The following is a 16,824-nucleotide window of genomic DNA, read 5'->3' on the forward strand; positions in this document are numbered from 1 at the left end:
AGAAAAACACCTAGTTTATGAGATAAAACCATAGGGTCTGTGATAGTCCCTCAGAAAAGCAAAGATGTTTCAAAAGCCACAAAAGAAAAATCTCATCCTATCAGAAATCTTGGTATGAATCAATGCTGGCAACAAAGAAGTCACATTCTGGGTTGAAAATTACTTTTGCATCTTCTTACCTCTGAAGACACTGAAACAATTGTGCAAATCAACTCAGAAATTGCTATTCCAGAAATGTAGATCATATAAATTATCCAAATATCAATCTCTTACCATTAAATTCTCTACAGAAGTGATTATCATGACAAGTAGTCTCATCATCCTGGTCTGTGGCATGTGATGAGGTTTCTCTAGTTCAGAGAATCCCCTTGAGAGGATGATTCAGCCTGGAAAACTTTAGTCTCCTGGGATGCTGGCTCCATCCTCCAGGTTCTAGGCTTTTATCTTACTCTATAGAATTCTCCCAGCATATTGACTAAAAGCATAGTCTCCCTCAGAGAAAAGAAATCGAAACAATACATCTATCTTCAAAACAATTTCATGTCGAAGAAAAAGATGAAAGTTTAAGACAACACTCAAGCTTAAAAATGAGCTCTATGATCAAATGGTATCAGCTGGATTCCCCAGCTTTTCACTGTTATTTGTCTCAGAGGAAGCAGGTAATACAGACAAAGCCACAGGGATGGAAAGTGGGCCTCACTCAGGAGCAATGAAACTGAATGACGTCCATGGAATTTGCCATCATCTTTTAGTGATATTCAGGGACATCAGTCTCAAAGAACAGAAGCTATTTCTATTGAGTACACATGAAAATAGATGGGAACAATAGACACTGGGGACCATTAGACTGGGCAGAGAGTGTGGGAGAAAGCACAGAAAAACTACCAATTGGGTACTATGCTCACTGCCTGGGTGATGGGATCATTTGTACCCCAAACCTCAGCATCATGGAATATACCCAAGTAACAAACCTGCACATATACCCCCAAATCTAAAATAAAAGTTGAAATTATTTTTTTAAATTCGAAGCTGCTTGTGATGGGGCTCAGGACACACTACCCCAAAATATGTCACTTCAGCGTATCAAGTATTTGAAGCTGAAGAAATCTGAGGAAACCACAATAGCAGGAAGGTCTCTCTGACCTTTCCCTGCCCTTCTCCTCTGACGGAGGTCATAAGACCCTAGGTAAGAGGTGCCGTCCCTACAGCTGGAGCAAAGGAGCATTCTTATCTCTGAAGACACAGGGACACAGAGAAGAATGTGAATGAACAAGCCTTGCTAAGTTTCCCCAGTTCACTACCCCAGATCATACTCTTTGCCCTATCATATTTCTCCATTAATCTTGTGACAGGAAAATAAATCTTGGTGCCCCAAAATCACTAAGCTAACGGGAAAAGTCAAGCTGGGAACTGCTTAGAGCCAACCTGCCTCCCGTTATATTCAAAGTCATCCCTCTGCTCATTGAGATAAATGCATATCTGATTGCCTCCTTTGGAAAGGTTAATCAGAAACTTAAAAGAATGCAACCATTTGTTTCTCACCTACCTGTGACCTGGAAGCCTCCTCTCCATTTCCAGTTGTCCTGCCTTTCCGGATGGAACCAATGTTCATTTTACATATGTTTGAGAGGTGACAGCGAGCTGGCAGTCCTCAGAGCCCTCGCTCCCTCTCGGCGCCTCCTCTGCCTGGGCTCCCACTTTGGCGGCACTTGAGGAGCCCTTCGGCCCACCGCTGCACTGTGGGAGCCCCTTTCTGGGCTGGCCAAGGCTGGAGCCGGCTCCCTTAGCTTACAGGGAGGTGTGGAGGGAGAGGCGCGAGCGGGAACCGGGGCTGCGTGCGGCGTTTGCGGGCCAGCTGGAGTTCCGGGTGGGCGTGGGCTTGGCGGCCCGGCACTCGGAGCAGCTGGCCGGCCCTGCGGGCCCCGGGCAATGAGGGGCTTAGCACCCGGGCCAGCGGCTGCAGAGGGTGCGCTGGGTCCCCCAGCAGTGCCGGCCCACCAGCGCTGTGCTGGATTTCTCGCAGGGCCTTAGCTGCCTTCCCGTGGGGCAGGGCTCGGGACCTGCAGCCCGCCATGCCTGAGCCTCCCCCCGCTCCGTGGGCTCCTGTGCGGCCCAAGCCTCCCCGACGAGCGCCGCCCCCTGCTCCACGGCACCCAGTCCCATCGACAACCCAAGGGCTGAGGAGTGCGGGCGCACGGCGCAGGACTGGCAGGCAGCTCCACCTGCAGCCCCGGTGCGGGATCCACTGGGTGAAGCCAGCTGGGCTCCTGAATCTGGTGGGGACGTGCAGAACCTTTATGTCTAGCTAAGGGATTGTAAATGCACCAATCAGCACCCTGTGTCTAGCTCAGGGTTTGTGAATGCACCAATCCACACTCTGTATCTAGCTACTCTGGTGGGGCCTTGGAGAACCTTTATGTCTAGCTCAGGGATTGTAAATATACCAATCACACTCTGTATCTAGCTCAAGGTTTGTAAACACACCAATCAGCACCCTGTGTCTAGCTCAGGGTTTGTGAATGCACCAATCCACACTCTGTATCTAGCTACTCTGGTGGGGCCTTGGAGAACCTTTATGTCTAGCTCAGGGATTGTAAATATACCAATCACACTCTGTATCTAGCTCAAGGTTTGTAAACACACCAATCAGCACCCTGTGTCTAGCTCAGGGTTTGTGAATGCACCAATCCACACTCTGTATCTAGCTACTCTGGTGGGGCCTTGGAGAACCTTTGTGTCCACACTCTGTATCTAGCTAATCTGGTGGGGACGTGGAGAACCTTTGTGTCTAGCTTAGGGATTGTAAACGCACCAATCAGCGCCCTGTCAAAACAGACCACTCTGCTCTACCAATCAGCAGGATGTGGGTGGGGGCCAGATAAGCGAATAAAAGCAGGCTGCCCGAGCCAGCAGTGGCAACCCGTTGGGGTCCCCTTCCCCAATGTGGAAGCTTTGTTCTTTCACTCTTTGCAATAAATCCTGCTGCTGCTCACTCTTTGGGCCCACACTGCCTTTATGAGCTGTAACACTCACCGCGAAGTTCTGCAGCTTCACTCCTGAGCCAGCAAGACCACGAACCCACCAGAAGGAAGAAACTCCGAACACATCCGAACTTCAGAAGGAACAAACTCCAGACGCGCCACCTTAAGAGCCGTAACACTCAACGCGAGGGTCCGTGGCTTCATTCTTGAAGTCAGTGAGACCAAGAGCCCACCAATTCCGGACACATGTTGACTGATGTCTCATGTCTCCCTAAAATGTATAAAACCAAGCTGTGCCCCTACCACCTTAGGCACATGTTGTCAGGACCTCCTGAGGCTGTCATGGGCACATGTCCTCAACCTTGGCAAGATAAACTTGCTAAATTAACTGAGACTTGTCTCAGACTTTGGGGGTTCATATTTTGGCAACCACGAAGGGATTATATGTGGAGATGCCCCTGACCTTAGGCAAATCTCCTATCAGTGCTTGGTACCAGCCTGAGCTAACTCTATGGCTCAAACCAATAGGACAATTTGTTGAGGTCTGGAAGCACTCCCTCCAGAGAATCCCCAAAATTTGCTTGAGATCAAAAGTTTATTTTGCTATACAACTCCTTTTTTTTTTTTTTTTTTTTTTTTTTGCAGTTTTCCTTGCTTCCAACAAGGAAGGTAGGATTTCCTGTTTCCATGACAATGGAAGGCAGGTAACTGCCTTATAGAGTTTGAGCTCACTCCCAGCAAGGAAGATGAGTTTGAGGGTTTTTTTCCTGCTTCTAGGATGGTAGAAAGCAGTCTTCAGCCTGAGACCCATTCCTAGGTAAGTAGCTGAATTGGGGTTTTGTCTTGGTTAAAGTTTAACTACCAGCTGGTCTTAATTTCTCTTTACCGTTAGAGCGCTCGGTGATCATGTTGGGGGTTTTTTGTTATTGTTGTTTATTCCGGTCTTTCTCCCATCAGATTTGACCAACTCTACCTGACTTGGTCCGATCTGAGTGAGAATTCCAAATTATGGGTAACAAAGCCTCTCTAATTTGGCCCAAATTCCTTGCAGCTGCAAAAGAGGAAAAAAAAGAAAACAACAACAACAAAAACAAAAAACAATGCCCTTGGTTTCTGTGTTTGCTTCCTGTCTTAAAAAAAAAAAAAAGTTCTTTCATTTACTTTTCTTTCACCCTACACCTCCTTCCCTTCTAGAGGAGGCTTCTAATGACTTGAACTCCTTTAAAGAATTCAGAACAAAGGTGCCACTTACCTCTTTGTAGGGGGTGTTCTGTTTTCTTTGTGGAGTTTCAAGAGTCATGGACAGATTCTTCTTAGGATGAAAGCTCTGTTTTCCTGTATTGCCTGACCTGACCTCTTTGGCTTTGGAGGTACCAGAGATTACCATGTACTGTGAGAAGATTTGACTTTGGTGTGTGTAATGGCGGACAAGAGCTACAAAGTAGGGGTGGCTGAGCACAGTTTACAGGAAGTGGTCTTGGCGGCTGCTGTTGTTTTTTCTCTCCTAGGAACTTGTTAAGGATCTTAATTCTAGTTCAGGCATGCATTCTAAGGGGTCTTCTCTATTGCTTTTTGTCCCAAAATTAATCTCAATTCAGCTTGTCTGTGCTCATTTGAGTGAGGAACTGAGCTATTGTTTTCATAGATAAATGAGAGACTGAGTTTTCTCAGCTCCAAAAAGAAAGGGCATTTGCTCCTCCCAGCCAAAAGGTGCCCCAGGTGACCAGGGGCTTCATGGGAGTATCTGGGGGGTTAACCCCAGTGGCAGTAGCCCCACAGGGAAATCCCCAATAAAAATTAATTTTTTAAAAAGGCTCATCCAGGAAACACACATAAGAGTTGATCACCAAGCATTTTGAGCCCTCTCCAAGGTCACAGACCTCTGGAGAGAGAAGCTGAGACATGTAAGAGGGTGGAAGCAACTCAGTGGTGACACACTGTGGAGTCCTGCCCACAAGCAGCACGCATTGATCCACCACACAAAACCCCTAGGCCACAGCTCAGTTCTTCCTTTTAAGAAAAAAAAACGTGGGAGACAATCTAAAACTGAGGAGAAAACAAAGAGAATGACCCCCTTTCGAGCACTCCTTAGGTTTTATGGCACCTCTACTTGGCAGAGTTTATGTAAAATAGAAGTAATATGGTTTTTGTGCTCATTTACATTAAGGAAAAAGAGCCCTAAGGTTGACCTGCAAACTATAGAGTTCCTAAGTTCTCTTTTTCTCTATTTTTCTTTTCTGCCGACTTTAAATCTGCTGTTATTTTTCTATTAAGTGAAAACCACTGTTTGGATCAAACAGGTTTTTTTTGCAAGCCTGTGAATTTGTATTTATCTCATGGCTAAAGTTCTCATGGTTAAAGTTCTGAAGTAAAAGCTAGAGGATCTATGTGTGTGTGTGTGTTTGTGTATATTTGAAAGGCCTTTATAATTTCTATAATTTTATGTTTAATTGGCAATTAAATCCATTTTAATTTCCCTCTAGCACACCAGACTTTTTCTCTCCGTACCTTAGGATGTAAATTTTGCTTTTTGATTTTCACCTGAGTTGTTTCCTTTAATATGCAAATTTAAAGCTATTTAGCTGACAACTGCCTAGGGTAATAAAACAGGTTATCAAGAATTTGGAAGTCCTAAGATGGGGGAAAAAAAGGTTTTTATGAATCTGTAACATCTATTTCTATCAGCATACCTAATACGTCCACGTATTTGTGTTGCATACACAGTGTTTACTGAAGATATATAAAAGAGCTCTAATTAATTGGCTTAAAAAAATAAAGCGCTTGAATCAAATGCTTTATAAGGAAAAAAGAAAACACTAGTCAAATGCTTTTTCAAATTTATGTAACTTAAGTAAAATCTTTAATAAATAAGCTAGCTTTAAAATTATTGCTAAAGTAATATTAGAAGTGTCTTAAGAATTGCCAGCATACATTTTCGTTTGCATTTATTAATCAAGCAATTTCATACTTATCCCTGCCAAATACTATAAGTTATCAAAATTTGGCATAAGGGCTACAAAACTATAAACCCAGCCCAAAACAGAATAATTTTTGCTTGTGTAAACTTTAATAAATAAGACATTGATATTGGTTTAAATAAAAATAGCTACATCTTAGATCTAGTAAGATTACCAAGACTTCTAATTGTGTGGCTTTAGGCAGTCTAGTCCACAGGCAAGTAAGGTTTGTTTTGGGAAGGGACTGTTATTGTCTTTGTTTCAAAGCTAAACTATAAACTGAGTTCCTCCCTAAGTTAGTTCGGCCTATGCCCAGGAATAAACAAGGACAGCTTGGAGGTTAGAAGCAATAAAGTTCAACTTTTATTGCATCTCACCATTTTCTGTTTTCTCTCCCCTTTTAAAAGGTGTGAAACAGTAAAGCTCTCCTTCGACTCATTTTCAGCTCATAAAAGTTTTTTTTCCTTAAGTTCTGTTTGTTGTGGACTAATGCTAACAATGTTTTCTTAAAGGTCTAAAGGAAATGTTTTCTTCCAACATAATATTCTGTGCAGTGCAGACCTTTTCTTTTGCCTTTTGGTAACTGGCCTAACAGACTTTACATTTTATTGAAACAATTCCTATGCCATTATTATTGTCATACGCGTCCGTGTGAAGAGACCACCAAACAGGCTTTGTGTGAACAATAAAGCTTTTTAATCACCTGGGTGCAGACGGGCTGAGTCCGAAAAGAGTCAGCGAAGGGAGACAGGGGTGGGGCCGTTTTATAGGATTTGGGTAGGTAGTGGAAAATTACAGTCAAAGGGGGTTGCTCTCTGGCGGGCAGGGGCAGGGGTCACAAGGTGCTCAGTGGGGGAGCTTCTGAGCCAGGAGAAGGAATTTCACAAGGTAATGTCATCAGTTAAGGCAGGAATCGGCCATTTTCACTTCTTTTGTGATTTCTTCAGTTACTTCAGGCCATCTGGATGTATACGTGCAGGCTTGGGCTCAGAGACCTGACAATTAAGTTTCGGTTTGCTTAGGGAAAAAACTGAGATTAAACTTTTTTTTAATTAAGGTTATTACATCTGTATATCTAGAAAGATGTATGTGCTTCTTAAAGTATTTGTGATATTGAGTTACAGGGCTTTGACTCCTGGGTCTAAAAAGGATACCAAGTCCTGCTAAATCTTAAACACTGACAGCAATTATAGCTTCATCCTCAGGCGTGGTAGAAGATGTCAATCAAAATAAACTGCATTCCTGAGACACAGGGCCAGAAATTAAAGCTATTCAACTCCTCAAGGCCCAGGGACTATCGTGGAAGACGTGGACATGTGAGATTGTAAGGGCTGATTTTGAGAGATAAAATAAGTTCAGTTTCTCTATAAATTAATCATTAATGTCAAAGACACACTGATGCAAGACCAGCATATGTGCCCCTATGTCAAATTAACAAGGTTTTCTTGAAGCATTAACTGACTGCTTAATAATAATAAAGGTTATAAAGGTTATAAAAGGCTTATGGAAGTCATATCTTATGGTCAAGATTAAAAATCTTATACATTGTTTATAAAATTTTGAAAAACAAATTTAATTGGCTTTATGATGTTTCTATTAGGGCTTATTGTTTGCAAAATTAAGTCTCCTCTCAAAGAATGAAGGTTTTCTCCTTTTTTTGAAGTCCTTGAGTTATCACTTTGGTCAAAGGAATGACTTATTTTACAATGACCTGTGACATCAAGTGTTTTAAACCTTTGATATTTGACAAACTTTCCAAAATCAAATTATAAATTATGTCTTTCTCTGACCTAATTAATCCTTTAAGATATTAGGCTCCCTAAAGTCCAAAAATAACATAATTTGGCTTATTTGGTATAAAAATTATACAGGAAACATTGTCAAATATGAACTGGTGTTTGGGTTTTTTTGGGCTGTATTTGTATAAATATGGATATATGGGACTATAATTCTAATATGCTTAGTGTACATTATCAGTAATAATTATAACTGTTATGTTAAGTTATTGTGTGCCGCAGAGGTAACGAATTTCCTTGTCAGTTGTGTCCTTGACTATGGCTGCCCCTAAACTTTTTGTCATCCATAGACAATTGTTGTCTTGTTTTGGTCCTCTTTAGAAGGTGGTTTTATAATCATCTATAAAACTCTAACAGGTGCTCTTGAGTACAAGTTTCTGATAACTTTGGAGATTGTGACATCAGAATAGAAGAAAAACTTTTAGGACTCATGGAGAAGTGAAATGTTCATGAACATCAGGCAGAACAGGAATTAACTGCATGGACAGAACTAATACAAGACTGAGGTAATCTTTTTGACTTTTTGCTTAAAATGTTGCTGATCCTTTGTTTCGTTTTTTCAGAGTCAGGAAACTTCTTTTGCACTATTGACAGCTTTTAACAATTTAGTATACTCCTATGAACAAAATTTAAAATATATTTGTTTCTCTCTACCTGATTTCTCCAGAATTTGGAAACTATTTGTGAATATTCTTAACTTATGGCAACACAGTTATTTGCATAAGTGCAATAAGAATCTGTTTTCAGACACAATTGGAGAAACTGGTTATTTTGCCAAGGCTTTGACTGGAATGGTGTGCTTTCCTTTAAAAAACCAAACTTGACTTATGGAGCCAATAAAAGCCCCTTGGAAATACTGGCCTCATACCTAGTCTACACAGTTCCTGTACAGGGTTCCTGACCTGTGGTAAGTGAAGCATGTCACTTTCTGACAGGCCCAGGAACCCCAAGTTTATATTGGAACCTCAAGAGGAGAGGAATTCACCCAACTCATAGGTATTTGATGGTACAAATCCATGGCTGAGCTTGGCTTTTAAAAAGTCTTATCCGAGATTCCTTCTATGGAACAAATTTCCATCAAAGCCAATTTAAAAGCCTATGTAAAAAAACAATTATTCTTGCTGCACTTTATAGAAATAATCATGCCAAGTATAACAAAGCAAATCGGTCCTACCATGATTTCTCTTTAGTAGAAATGGGAAACTGCAGAGAGAAAAATTACGTTTCAGAAACTATAGTACACCTGTTGTTAGACTCTAGCCTTGCCTAATGTTTTTCAATTGTTATTATTTTTTACAGTTTGGACTGAATTCTAATTTTTCTTGGCTACAAGTCTTCAAAATGATGTTTTCAAGTTTTTTCCTTCTTTTTTTCCCCCATTTTTCCTAATTTGGAGTCACTGAAAACTAAGCTGTGCTTTTGTAAACCCTGCAAACTGAAGCCAGACAACTTAAACTTTAGAAGAAAATAACAGCAACCTGCTTACATACATAAGGCACTTTCATCCCTGCCTACTGATATATAAACTTCAGAGTAATGTGGCCTATGTCGATTTTCCAGGATTGTTCTTTTGTTTGTTGTTGTTTTTATCCCTTCCTCCCCCATTTTCTCTTCATAGGACATGAGACTTCACAACCTGCTAAAAATGAACTTTCCTAATAACTGGGGACCTACCCGTCTAGGAATAAACCATCCTAGCCATGAGAGATCAGATGAAACCTGAGACCAGAGACTCATTTTCTCCTAAAATGCTTTCTCCAAAAGATTTTTAAAAAGAAAAGGGGGAAAATATGAATGGAAAATAAATCTTGGGGCCCCAACATCACTAAGCTAAAGGGAAAAGTCAAGCTGGGAACTGCTTAGGGCCAACCTGCCTCCCATTCTATTCAAAGTCACCTCTCTGCTCACTGAGATAAGTGTATATCTGACTGCCTCATTTGGAGAGGCTAATCAGAAACTCAAAAGAATGCAACCATTTGTCTCTTATCTACCTATGACCTGGAAACCCCCTCCGCACTTTGAGTTGTCCCACCTGTGAAAGGAAAATAAATCTTGGGGCCCCCAAATCACTAAGCTAAAGGGAAAAGTCAAGCTGGGAACTGCTTAGGGCCAACCATCCTCTCATTCTATTCACAGTCACCCCTCTGCTCACTGAGATAAATGCTATCTGATTGCCTCCTTTGGAAAGGCTAAGCAGAAACTCAAAAGAATGCAACTTTCCATCTCTCACCTATCTGTGACCTGGAAGCCCAGTCCCTGCTTTGAGTCTTCCTGCCTTTGCTTCAAGCTGTCCCGCCTTTCCAGACCAAACCAATGTACTTCTTACATATATTGATGTCTCATGTCTCCCTAAAATGTATAAAACTAAACTGTGCCCCTACCACCTTGGGCACATGTCGTCAGGACTTCCTGAGGCTGTGTCATGGGCACATCCTCTACCCTGGCAAAATAAACTTTCTAAATTAACTGGGACCTACCTCAAATTATCTGGGTTCACACGCCTTTGCCTCGAGTTGTCCCACCTTTCCGGACTGAACCAATATACATCTTAACACATACTGATTGATGTCTCATGTCTCCCTAAAATGTATAAAACCAAGCTGTGCTCTGACCACCTTAGGCACATGTCATCAGGATCTCCTGAGGCCATATTATGGGTGCACGTCCTCAACCTTGGCAAAATAAGCTTTCTAAATTAACTGAGACGTGTCTCAGATTTTCGGGATTCACAATCTCCACTCTTCACCAAACCTACAATAAAAAACCCTCAGCTTTAACTGTTTCTTCAGGTCTTCATTTTCTTATGAAGGTTCATGTGTCACATAAAACTTTAAAAAATTTGTACACTTTTCTCTCATTAATCTGTCTTCTGTTATAGGGCCTCAGCCATGAACTTAGAATGGGTAGATTAAAAAATATTTTTTTCCTCCCCTACACATTTTTTTTTTTTTTTTGAGACGGAGTCTCAGTCTGTTGACCAGGCTCGAGTGCAATGGCCTGGTCTTGGCTCACTGCAACCTCTGCCTCCCAGTTTAAGCAATTATCCTGCCTCAGCCTCCTGACTAGCTGGGACTACAGGCGTGTGCCACCACACCCGGCTAATTTTTTTGTATTTTTAGTAGAGATGGGGTTTCATCATGTTGGCCAGGCTGGTCTTGAACTCCTGACCTCATGATCCGCCTGCCTCGGCCTCGCAAAGTGCTAGGATTACAGGCGTGAGCCACCACACCTGGCCCTCCCCTACACATTTCTAAGTATCTTACCTGATTTTCTATGGCACCTTTGGGTTGCAGAACCTTAGCTGTAGGAGAAATGGTGGTGACAGCCAATGTCTGGCACTGACTTTAACAGAGTACAGATGTGTATGTAAATAGTACTTATTTTAACAAAATAGAAAGTTCAAGAAAGAAATACAGCAACAAAAGTGACAATTAGATTGGAAGAGACCCATTCTTGTTTGCTTGTTTTCTCCATAAGCCATCTAGCTTTTTTTTTTTTTTTGTGAGACGGTCTCACTGTCTCCCAGGCTGGAGTGCAGTGGCGCCATCACAGCTCACCTCAGCCTTGACCTCCCAGGCTCAAGTGATCCTCCCACCTTAGCCTCTCAAGTAGCTGGAAGTATAGGCATGTACCACCATGCCCAGCTAATTTTTTTTTATTTTTCATGGAGACAGGGTCTCACTATATTGCCCAAGCCGGTCTTGAATTCCTGGGCTGAAGCGATCCTCCTGCCTCAGCCTCCCAAAATGTTGGGATTATAGTCATGAGCTACCATGCCCAGCCCTAACTCCATTCTTAATTGTCACTTAGCCTACACTTTCACTTCATTGACATTTATAGGCTGACAACAAGCAGATGAAGATACCATTGAAACAGTGCCACCACTCACCCAACTGTCCTGTCAGTCAGGAAAAGCACATCCCCACTGGGTCTCAGAGCTCTCAGCCGATTGTCTTTGCACTGTGTGACCACACACAAAACCAGGTAAAATATTTACCTGCTTCGTTCAGGAGGCTGTCCTTGGCTCTCTAGTTTCTGATAGGACCCCATTTTAAACTCTCAAGCCCTCTTGTCCTTGTTCTTTGATAGTGTCATAGCCTCTAAACATATCACAATTATTAATATAATTAAATACTTATTTCCCTATAGATTTGTTTAAAGCCTGCCTTCCCCCAAGAGATGGTCAGGTCTGAAGGCAGGTTTGTTACAGATGATAGGCTCTTGGGCCCATCATGTAATAAAAATTAACATGGGGACAAGCAGATTTCCAGAAAAGGCTTTTATCTTGGGGCTTGTGCTCGAGTGCAGGGGAGACACCAGAGGTACAAGGACCCTCAAGCTGACGCCCTGAAAAGGTGGTAGGGATTTTTTTTATTAGGCAAACACAGGAATTGGTATCATGGGTAGGGTATGCAGGCTGGCCTGGGCAAAGCACGTGACGGGTAGGGGATGCTGGTTAGCATATCTAGTTGTGATGGTTATCTTGAGTAATGGGCCACCTGGGGGTCTGGCCAGCTGTAACAAGGCTGCAAATCAATTGTTCAGGGTTCCTTCCCTTCCCATGATGGGACATTCTGAAACCTCGGTTTGATGTTTAGATTTCCTAAGGCCAGTTCCTGGAATTCTTTTAAGTAAAAGGCATGATTAAACATTATGAGAGCACAGAAGAATGGCTATTTTCTTTGTAAGCCTGAAGCCTTATCTAAAACCAACTGTCAGCAAGGCAGGGGTGTGGGTCTTGTGATCAGTGAGACAAGAAGAAAAAAAAAACGTGAAAAAGGAACTGAGTTCCTTTTCTATTCTATCTGAGGTTACTCCCCACTGCACCCCCGGCACCTGACATTGTGAGAGGCATTTGAACCAGAGTGACTCCATCTTGAATAGGGGCTGGGTAAAATGAATCTGAGACCTACTGGGCTGCATTCCCAGGAGGTTAGGCATTCTTAGTCACAGGATGAGATAGGAGGTTGGCAGGACTGGTATCACAAGATACAGGTCATAAAAACTCTGACCATAAAACAAGATGTGGTATAGAAGCCAGCCAAAACCAAGATGGTGAGAAAAGTGACCTCTAATCATCCTCACTGCTCATTATACTCAAATTATAATGCATTAGCATGCTTAAAGAAATTTCCACTAGCACCATGACAGCTTACAAATGCCATGGCAGCGTTCAGAAGTTACCCTATATAGTCTAAAAAGGGGAGGAACCCTCAGTTCCAGGAATTCCCCACCCCTTTCCCAGAAAACTCATGAATGATCTACCCTTTCTTTAGCATATGATCAAGAAATAACCATAAGTATACCCAGTCAGCAGCTCGTGCCACTGCTGTGTCTATGGAGTAGCCATTCTTTTGTCTCTTTTACTTCTCTAATAAACTTTATTCTATGAATTTGCTCCCAAATTCTTTCTTGCGCAAGATCCAAGAACCCTCTTTTGGGGTCTGGACTGGGACCCCTATCACCATGCCTGGCTCAAGAAACATTTGTTGAGTAATGATTTATAGTAACTTTCTATGTGCTCATGTCTCACTCTTGTTCCAGTACCTGTATGCTAAGCAGCCATGCTACTGTCCTTCTGTGCTTCCCTACATTCCAAGTTCAAGGGGACAGGATGGTTTATTGTTTCTTAAGTGCTTGTCTTTCTGGTCCTGTTTACATGCATCATTAGCCCACAGGAAAGCACTCTGTTACAAATGACTTTAGAAATCACAATCATTAAAATTGAAAACTTCCATTTAAGCCAGACTACCCCTTTGTGATGTTAAAAGTGTTGCCTCTGAGCTTCCAACCCCCTCTCTATGAGGCCTATTCCAGCTTTTAACCTACCGTGGGTGCAGGCTTTTCATTTGGAGCCTCTTGTGATCTTCAAGCTGTAATTTTCGCAAGCAGGGCCCTAAAGCTCTTTAATTTTTTGTTTACCAGAATTACTCATTTCATTTTTGTATGTGCTTGGTAGATGAATTTTCTGTGGCATCTTACAAAATAAGGCCATAATACCTTATGGCATTAAAAAAAAGTTGGGGGCGGGGAGCAAAACCACCACAAAAAAATTAACTGAACAATTAAAATATTTAAATTAGTATTAGAAAGCTTAAATGTAGGCAACAACTAAGTCATCTCAAGCACATTCAACAGGAAAAAGTAGAAAACATACTGGATAAGAATGTCAGAGAATGGGGCAAGGACTGGGGGAGGTGAAGGAGGTGCAGAGCTGGATCCTGTCTTTATTTGAAAATTTGATTTTGTGTTCAAATGTGAATTATTTCATTTTGATTTTTTTTTTTTTTTTTTTTTTTTTTTTGAGACGGAGTCTTGCTCTTGTCGCTCAGGCTGGAGTGCAATGGTGCGATCTCAGCTCACTGCAACCTCCGCCTCCCGGGCTCAAGCAATTCTCCTGCTTCATCCTCCCGAGTAGCTGGGATTACAGGCACGGGCCACCATGCCCAGCTAATTTTTGTATTTTAGGTAGAGACGGGGTTTCACCATGTTGGCCAGGCTGGTCTCGAATTCCTGACTTCATGATCCGCCCGCCTTGGCCTCCCAAAGTGCTGGGATTACAGGTGTGAGCCACCACACCTGGCCTAATTTTGATTTTTTAAAATAATATTACATTAAAATATTACTGATCCTTCTTCAGAAGTTAAAGAGAATTACATATGACACAGCAATTCCACTCCTAGGCATACACCCCAAAAGAATTAAAAACAGGCATTCCAACAAACATTTGCATGTGATTGTTCATAGTACTATTCACAATAACCAAAAGGTGGAAACAAATTGTGGTATATTCATACAATGGAATTTTATTCAGCCAAAGAAAGGAATGAAATTCTGACACATGCTACAACATGGGTAAACCTTGCAAACACCATGCTAAATGGAAGCCTGACTGACCAGGGGCTCTTGGGCTCTCAATGCAATAGAAATTGACATGGGGCCAAAAGACTTTTCCCAGACAAAGCACGCGAAGGGTAGAGGATATAGGTTAGCATCATCTGGTTGTGATGATCATCTCGAGTAATGGGCCACCTGGTGGTCTGGCCAGCGGCAACAAGGCTGTAAATCAATTAATTATTCAGCATTCCCTCCCAAGATGGGACACTCTGCAATCTTGGTTCCCTATTTGGATCTCCTAAGGCCAGTTCCTGGAATTGTTTAAGTAAAAGACATGGTTAAGCATTATGAGAGCACAGAAGAACAATACAGAAAGGCCATTTTCTTTGTATGACTAAAGCCTGGAGGTTAGCAGGTATGGTGTCAGTGAGGTAGTAGTATGGGTTTTGTGATCAGTGGGAATGCATGAAAAAATGCTCTAGTGGGGGTGAGCCAAAGCCAAGCCCCCTTCCTACTGTCTCAGAAGAAGCCAGACACAAAAGACCACATATATTGTATAATTCCACTTATATGAAATATCCAGAATAGAAAAAGCCACAGAAATAAAAAGGAGATCAGTGGTTGCCAGCGGACAGGTGGAGGGGAAGATAGGGAGTGACTGCTAGTGTGTGCAGGCATTTATTTTGGAGTGATGAAAATGTTTTGGAAATAGTTAAAGGTGGTGGTTGCTCAACATCAGTGAATGCAACCAAATTGTTCACTTCAAAATGGTTAATTCTATGTTACGTGAATTTCACGTCGATTAAAAAATATATATACAGGTTGAGCATCCCTAATCCGAAAATCCAAAATGCTCCAAAATTTCAAAATTTCTGAATGCCAACATGATGCTAGAAGTGGAAAATTCCATAACTGATCTCATGCCAGAAATCACAGTCAAAATGCAGTCGAAACTTTGTTTCATGCACAAAATTATTTAAAATATTGTATCAAATTACCTTTAGGCTATGTATATAAGGTGTATATGAAGCATAAATTAATTTCATGTTTAGTCTTGAGTCTCATCCCCAAGATATCTCATGTATATGCAAATATTCCAAAATCTGAAATTCAAAACACTTCCAGCCCCAAGCATTTCACATAAGGGATACTCAGACTGTATTGCTGATCTTGATTCCTGAGTTTTTTGGAGCCCCCTTAAATTTTGTGCCTGAGGCAAAGCCTTACTTGCCACCCCCGAGTCTTGGACCTATTCAATATTACTTTTACCAGGAAATAAACAGGGTGAGAAACTGAAATGATCTTGGACCACACACAAATCTGTGGCTGAGTTCCAGGTAACACAGTGACTCATTTTCTTACTCAAAATTACTTACAGCATGTTCCCTGCCATCCTTTCCATACAGCAAAGGCACAGTGACCTGGACTCTTGCTCGTCATCCTAACATCCTGATCCGCTGGACAAAACATGAACACACTTTCTCCCCAGTGAGGTTGTTGGGAAAAATTTAATCAGCTACAGATATTTTAAGTACCAAAGGCTGCCTCTGGAGGGAAAAGAAAACTACCCCTCTGGTTCTGGTTGACAGAAGTATGTATTATCAGATTCCCTGTGAGGCTTTACATCCCATGTTTGCTGGAGAACAGAGGGATTCTCTAAGAGTGTAGTGATTTCTTCAGATAGTTCCTTCATCTTGCCTTCAATTATTTCAGAGGCTTAAAAGAAAAGAATATAAATATTAGCAACACCAGGAACTGAATAATACAAGTCTTTCAATATCTCCAGCTAACCTTTGCACCATTTTGGCTTGCTCCAAAGGGTCTCCATGTTTGAGGCAAAACTAAATAGACACAGCTTTGCATCTTCCCTGATAAACATGAAGAGACCTCACAGGAAAGCAATGAACACTTTACAAGTCTTCCAAAAGCTGCTGTCTCTGCTAAAGAACAGCTTATACAAGTCAAGGCCTGCCATAATGCCTAGGGCAATCCAGGCACTATCTGCCACTGAGCATAAATTTACTGAAGCTATCCAGGCTGGTATTCTCTCTAATAGTGCATAATAGAGCAATGGAAAAATAAGCTGCCCTTGGACACTAAGCCTGTCTCTTGCATCTCCCTACAAAGAAATCAAATACTATTCTATTTTATTTTATTTTATTTTATTTTATTTTATTTTATTTTATTTTATTTTATACAAATCCAAGGAAATCTGCTCTTCTATGAGTGGCCTAGACCAGGGATCAGCAAACT

At 41.7% G+C, this 16,824-nt stretch overlaps 1 protein-coding gene and 1 long non-coding RNA gene across 12 annotated transcripts in view; one reads left to right on the forward strand and one right to left on the reverse strand.

Annotated features, from left to right (window-relative positions):
* Positions 1–2,880: 2,880 nt before the first annotated feature.
* Positions 2,881–10,193, forward strand: LOC129138791 (uncharacterized). The gene is made up of 4 exons (XR_010154695.1): positions 2,881–3,171; positions 3,627–3,798; positions 8,092–8,240; positions 9,353–10,193. It is a non-coding gene; the product is annotated as an uncharacterized LOC129138791 (long non-coding RNA).
* CTPS2 (CTP synthase 2) overlaps positions 6,612–16,824 on the reverse strand; it is a 130,679-nt gene continuing 120,466 nt past the window's right edge. For 7 of the 11 annotated variants that reach the window (XM_016943626.3, XM_016943624.4, XM_016943625.4 and 4 more), the window contains one exon: positions 14,515–16,287. Coding sequence is in view for 4 of the 11 variants with exons in the window: in XM_063804168.1 (XP_063660238.1) it covers positions 6,891–6,933 (43 nt within the window). In the remaining 7 variants the exon portion in view is untranslated. Of the gene's footprint in view, positions 6,934–14,514; positions 16,288–16,824 lie in introns of those variants that run through there. The other 4 variants (XM_063804168.1, XM_063804170.1, XM_063804169.1 and 1 more) reach the window with 2 other exon arrangements.

The sequence above is a fragment of the Pan troglodytes genome, chromosome X (assembly GCF_028858775.2).
Source record: "Pan troglodytes isolate AG18354 chromosome X, NHGRI_mPanTro3-v2.0_pri, whole genome shotgun sequence".
Taxonomy (NCBI): domain Eukaryota; kingdom Metazoa; phylum Chordata; class Mammalia; order Primates; family Hominidae; genus Pan; species Pan troglodytes.